The 6,897-nt window shown below is 41.9% G+C and overlaps 1 protein-coding gene across 3 annotated transcripts in view; it reads right to left on the reverse strand.

Moving 5' to 3' along the window:
• Nucleotides 1–6,404, reverse strand: part of LOC106578252 (rab11 family-interacting protein 3) — a 140,126-nt gene extending 133,722 nt beyond the window's left edge. For 2 of the 3 annotated variants that reach the window (XM_014156908.2, XM_014156909.2), the window contains exon 1: nucleotides 3,182–6,404. In XM_014156908.2, the coding sequence (XP_014012383.1) occupies nucleotides 3,182–4,852 (1,671 nt within the window). In that variant the 5' untranslated portion in view covers nucleotides 4,853–6,404. The remainder of the gene's footprint in view (nucleotides 1–3,181) is intronic. The other variant, XM_014156910.2, reaches the window with a different exon arrangement.
• Nucleotides 6,405–6,897: the final 493 nt, after the last annotated feature.

The following is a 6,897-nucleotide window of genomic DNA, read 5'->3' on the forward strand; positions in this document are numbered from 1 at the left end:
ACAAAGTTGGAAGCACAGAACCACTGAATGTACCTCGCTTGTGCACGGGGGCATTGTCATGCTGAAACAGGAAACAGCCTTTCCCAAACTGTTGCCACAAAGTTGGAAGCACAGAATCATTAAAACAATACTTTTTTTTTTTTTTTTAATGATCCTCTGTGGCCAAATCATGCTTTCTGGTGTAGAAGCCTATTTTGAATGATTTTACTTATGTATAGACAGTAGTAGGCTAATTAGGTTATGATTTTGGCAATTCAATTCAATTTACTTTAGGGGAAGTTTAGCTTACCCTAGCCTTACGGACAGTTACACTGGCATTTGCATCCAACCTTGCGCCCGTTATTGGCAACTGAAAGGTTGGGTGATTACTGGAAGTAGGCCTAGGTCTACTTGTTATAAAACAGACCTGAGACTGGCACAAAGACAAGAATGTTAAACAGAGGAACCTGACACCTTTTTAACTTCGTTGTTTATGTACTAAAATTAGCTTTTTGTGTACAGATAATAGCACATCAACACCTTAGCCCAGCCCTGTCCTCTTAGCCAAATAATAAAAATGGCCTCCATGGCCTTGCGAGGAATAAATCAGGGTGTGTTCTGAGTAAAACTAAAGGACTAATAACTCTTACGACACCAATCGCATAGGGGGCAGTATTGTCACTTTCGGATGAAATACATGCCCATATTAAACTGCCTCCTACTCAAACTCAGAAGCTAGGATATGCATATTATTAGTAGATTTGGATAGAAAACACTGAAGTTTCTAAAACTGTTTGAATGATGTCTGTGAGTATAACAGAACTCATATGGCAGGAAAAAACCTGAGAAAAATTCTACCAGGAAGTGGAAATCTGATGCGTGGAATCTTTCCAAGTCATTGCCTATCTAACACACAGTGACTAAGGATTCACTAGATGTCAACAGTCTTTAGAACCTTGTTACAGCCTTTTGCAGTGAACAGGGAGCGAACAAGAAGGCTGGGAAGTTGTTGACTCAGGGAAGGACATCAGTTCATTGGCGCGCATTCACGTGAGGAGGTAGCTGTGTTCCAAAAAGTTTTAAGACAATGGAATTGTCCGGTTGGAATATTATTGAAGTTTGACGTTAAAAAGGCCCGAAAGATTGATGCTATACAACGTTTGACATGTTTGATAGAAAGTATATAGAACTTTTTTTGACTTTTCGTTGAGGCATTTTCCGCGCGCTTCCTACATTTGGAGTAGCTAACTGAACGCGCAAACAACAAGGAGCTATTTGGACATAAAGTATGGACTTTATCGAACAAAACAACATTTATTGTGGACCTGGGAATCCTGGAAGTGCCTTCTGATGAAGATCAAAGGTAAGTGAATATTTCTAATGCTATTTATGATTTTAGATGACTCCAAAATGGCGGGTATTTGTATTGCCTAGTGTATTTTTCTGAGTGCAGTACTCAGATTATTGCAAAGTGTGCTTTCCTCGTGAAGCTTTTTTTTTTAAATCTGTCACAGCGGTTGCATAAAGGAGATGTTCATCTATAATTCTTTGAATAACAGTTTAATATTTTATCAACGTTTATGATGAGTATTTTTGTAAATTGTGCTGATTCACCGGAAGTATTGGAGGGAAAATATTTTCTGAACGTCACGCGCCAATGTAAAATGCTGTTTTTGGATATAAATATGAACTTTATCGAACAAAAAATGCATGTATTGTGTAACATGATGTCCTAGGAGTGTCATCTGATGAGGATCGTCAAAGGTTAGTGCTTCATTTTGCTGTGTTTTGGGTTTTTGTGATGCATCTAGTTGCTTGGAAAATGGCTGGGTGGTTATTTTTGTCTATGTACTCTCCTAACATAATCTAATGTTTTGCTTTCGCTGTAAAGCCTTTTTGAAATTGGACAACGTGGTTCGATTCAGGAGAAGTGTATCTTTAAAATGGTCCTATGTTTGAGAAATTGAAATTATTAGATTTGTGGTTTGGAATTTGGCGCTCTGATTTTTCACTGGCTATTGTCAAACTCAATCCATGTCGTATGAAGTTAAAGAAAACTAAGATGAAACTATACCCACATCACCCCAAAAACTATTATTTTCACAAAAGGGATGCCAATCAAATTATTTGAAACCTTTCACTGCCTAACAGCAGCGGAGGGCGTTTGTATGTTTTTCTTGACATGGCAACATTTCCTAAGTGAAACCACATAATTGAAGTGTTAGGCCTGGGTGTAAGGCAAGATGCCTGGGGCAGATTGGAGAATGGGTGAAGGTCACAGGTGGGGCAGGACGGAGCAAACATTTCATGAGATTATCCAGTACAATGGGATGAGGTATGTTGCCTAATGACACATTTGGTCATCTTCGTGGCTCGCTTTGTTGAATAAGAAGGCTGAAGGTACTAGGCCAGCCCTGTCATAATTCATTTCAACCCATGTTTTCATTGAGATTTATCACTACGTTCATGCCGAATCCCAGCTCTTGAACACTGACCATCCTCACATAATTCACGTCAAAACCAAGCTAAGGAGCATGAAAATATTCTCAAGCCTTGTCTGGTCATGTTTCAATAGTGTATTAACAAACCCTTTGTAGCCTAGTTTACTATTATTGCTGATAAAATAAATGCCAAATTGGAGGTTTGCCTTTAGGGTTTGAATTATAAAATAGCCTGTGTTGCTCAGCAAAGCCCTAGTGCTCAGGTTTATGGTTCTATCGCATTTTGGGGTAACGTCCAGTGAGCTCCCTTCATCATGGAAAAGAAAAGCATTTGAACAAATAAGAGTGTATGCCTATTCTGTGTGAGAATATGTTGCCTGACGTGTATAATCTAGGCTCCTCTTACTTCGAAACTGGTTGTGATAATGAGCATTAGCAAAGGCCTACCAGTTAGCTTGGCTGCCTAGCCTTTCGTACAAAATAGCTTACAAATAAAACCCTTTCCCCCTTTGAGGAAACACTGATAGAGGGATGGATTTCAGTTTATGTAATTAACTAAGCTTTTAAAGGAAGCTCTCTAAAGTAAAGTGGAGAATCAATAGTAAATAATTTAGAATGAGCCTCGTGATCTCTAGGTTAACAAGCATACAGAACCCTTTCATATTGCCAATTAACCATAACCTTGTACTCAATTGTCCACTGACTGGGACCAGAATAACAAAAACAACACACAGACAAAAATCTAAAAGGAGGTGTCTCACCTGGTCAGCCCCATAGGCAGCAGCAAACTCCATAAACTCCTCAATGCGTACAAATCCATCCCCATCCTGGTCCAGAGCATCAAACACAGCTTTCAGAGGTGACGGGTCTTCCTCGCTCCGATTCACTATGGGAACCACAGGCATGGAGTCAGACCCCACCATCTTAGAGAATGACAGATTCTCCACTGCTTGTTCACCTGTCCATCTAGACTCAGAAGACGAACCATTTAACTCCAGAACCAGGCAATCAAAACTATCCCGTTTGTGACAATCTGTGGGTCTGGCAAATAGGTCCAAGTCTGCCAACTTTTCCCCATCGCTCTGTTCAGTTTGTAAAGCAGGAATACCGTCACCCTGTAAAGCCTCGGGTGGATTCAAGTCCAAAGTTTCCTCATCACGTAGCGCGTCTGAGGTAATGCACTGATCCAGAGCCATTTCCTCCTCTCCCTTATGTTTAGTAACATCAAAGATAATTTTGTCTTCCATCAAATCCTGGGAGCCATTCTTCTCTGAGCTACAGCCACTGGGCAGGTGACCCAGGATAGAAGCATCCCTGTCAGAGAGTACCTTTGGCAACAGGGGATCAATCAATGGTGAGGAGTTCAGAAGGAGGGACGAGTCCCCCTCACCTCTGTGGTCTGAGAGAGTCAGGATTGCAGTAGCCAACGTGTGTTCCTGCTCTGAATCCTCTGAAGTTGAATCTGATGGAGCACCTGTGCAGGTAGGTGAGTCGAGATGAGTAGGGCAGAGGCTGGGGCCACAGTCGGGAACCTCCAGATCCACCAAAGGCACAGATCCCACCTGAACCTCTGGAGATAGGCTAGGGCGGTCAAAAGGGATGGTGTTGTGTGAGAGGCTGCTCTCAGGTAAACCTTCTGAGGTAATGTTACTGACTGTGGGCAGATCAGTCACAGGTCCTAGGAATAAACCTTTGTCCCCATTTTCAGGTGGCACAGTCTCCCCACCTTGTAAGGGAGGAGGTTGGCCTCTGTCCTGACCCAGAGATGGAAATAAAAGCTTCTCACTGACACCCTGTGGGTTTACCTCACCTGAAGGAGCAGGGCCGGAGGGAAAAGGGGAGTGTTCAGATAAGAGGTGAACTACCAACAAAGAGGACGCCTCAGTGTTAGTATCTGGAGTCCTATCTGAAACCTTCACAGTGGAAGGAGGTTCACTGAGGGTTATCAGCTCCCTGTGACAGGTAACAGGGTCTCTGTCACCCACAGGTGGATTTTGTTCGTCGCAGGCTGAGATGTCCCTGAACAAATTAGCCATTTTGGAGAATAACAGCCCAGGTAGTGGACTGTCACTGACATTGTTTTGTTCCTCAATTTTGTCTTTGAGAGGCGATACCTCTGCTGGTTTACCCAGGGGAACATCTTGGGAATGATTAGATTGACATCCCTCCCAGGGCAAGATCTGGTCTCCACCAGAGTAACTGGAGGTCCTGAAAAGGTTATCTAAATTTAAGGCGTTCTCCTGAAAAAGCTCTTCCAGGCTTAGAGATACACCCTGGTCAACTTTCTGGAAATCCAAACCTGTCTGACCACTTTCTCTCTGAGGCAGTATGGCTCCTTTGTCTGAATCCATGAGGAGGAATCCATGGGAGGGTATGCGTTCTGGATCCCACTCTGAATACCCCAGAGGGCTAGACATCAGCGTATGTTCCATTTGAGTAGATAGCTAATTCCTGAGTAAACTAGAAAATTATACATTTATTTCAAAGCCAACATCCAATTCTTCCTCAATTTCAATATTGTTATTCTACACATGGTAGTCAACGTCCTTGACGAGATCCATGGGCAGATTTTGCATGGTAAATAAAACTCCTGCCTTCACTGTCTCGTTCTGAATTTATGACATTTTAGCACTGTGTAAACACCTTAGTGCTTAAAACCAGTGTACTCCCCATATTTATTGATTTGTCTACTTCCCATAGCTGTTGCCTAAATGATCCACGACTCATGCATTTACCCCGTCTAAGCATGCACTTTTTAAATGTTGTCAACTAGACAAATTTGCATTTTCAGATTAATTTATAATTAATTCCATAGAATTACGAACTTTTTGGGGGGGAATTCAACAAATACATTGGTGACATGTGACTTATCAAAATAGCGCTAAAATTAAATAGAAATGTTCTAAGAAGCAACATATTACTGAGGCAACAGGCTAACGTCATAAAAGGTCTTTATAATTCACAAAAAAACATGAAGCGCTATCACACACAAAAAGATGAGTTCCTGTAATAGTATGTGACTTGATCAATTTAGCGTGTTATCTAAAACACTCATTCATTGTCCCCATCTCCAGCATTGGGACTAACGCGAGGGGACCTTCTTGCTTACACAACTGACTGCCGAACACATCAGTTAGAAAATATTTAGCATAACATGGGATTCATGCTAGAAATTGGATGCAATAAATACCAAGAACGCGTTAAAGTTATTTTAAATAGTTAACATGTGCTAACAAGGTCCAAAATGTTATCCACAATTTGGTTGCAAAGTGTGACCATTGTAACAGGCTAGCCAGCTAGCTTTTAGCCAATGCGATATACGTTGTGCTTGACAGTGCCAGTGTATGAAAATACGCCAACCTTGGAGTGAGTAAATAAATAGCTTTCTAGCTAACTTGGCTAGTTATCAACACTTGACTCTTTTTACATAAGGCATGTCCATTTGAAATAGTTAGGCTTGCTTACTGACTGACATGTTTAATAACATTGACTTAATGCTTCCAAACATCCCCACTCTCAAATCTTGAAGGACGCTTTAATTAGCTAGCAAACGTTAGCTAGCTAACAAGCCAAATGGTCAATATCTGATTCTGAAACTAAATTGGACTGGCTATGAGGACATTTGACAAATGTAATCTTCCCAGTAAAGGTAGTTTGTTCGTTTTGTCAATACTTCTAATTTACATCCGCGTTTGGTGTTTTTCTCCAGACGTTTCGAATCCAAGATAGCTAACTTAACGTTATTCCAAGAATCATCCACCTGTGTCACGAACAAATTCAGTCTGCTTGGTTAAAATTTCTTCAGCTATTCCCGGCCTCTCGAAATGTATTTACCATCCCAACACACTCCAAAGACATGATGACCGTCAGAAGATGCTCCGAGATGTGTCAAACATACAAAATATGTTGCCAATATTCAGCTAGAACAGAGGCCGTTGACAATTTCATTAGCAGCAAATGCCCCTGCCACCCCCCTCAGCCGCATACAGCAGTGACGTTTCACGCACGCGCAAAGAACGAACCGCAGTTTCGTAAATAGGACGCAAAATTACAGTACATGACCAAAAGTATGTGGACACCTCCTTGTCGAACATCTCATTCCAAAATCATGGGCAATTAATATTGAGTTGGTCCCTCTTTTGTTGCTATAACAGCTTCCACTCTTCTGGGAAGGCATCCACTAGATGTTGGAACACTGCTGTGGGGACTTGCTTCCATTCAGCCACAAGAGGATTAGTGAGGTTGGGCACTGATGTTGGGCGATTAGGCCTGGCTCGCAGTCAGCGTTCCAATTCATCCCAAAGGTGTTCGATGGGGTTGAGCTCAGGGCTCTGTGCAGGCCAGTCAAGTTCTTCCATACAGATCTCGACAAACCATTTCTGTATGGACCTCGCTTTGTGCATTGGGGCATTGTAGTACTGAAACAGGAAAGGGCCTTTCCCAAACTGTTGCAACAAAGTTGGAAGCACAGAATCGT

Source organism: Salmo salar, chromosome ssa19 (assembly GCF_905237065.1).
Source record: "Salmo salar chromosome ssa19, Ssal_v3.1, whole genome shotgun sequence".
Lineage (NCBI taxonomy): Eukaryota > Metazoa > Chordata > Actinopteri > Salmoniformes > Salmonidae > Salmo > Salmo salar.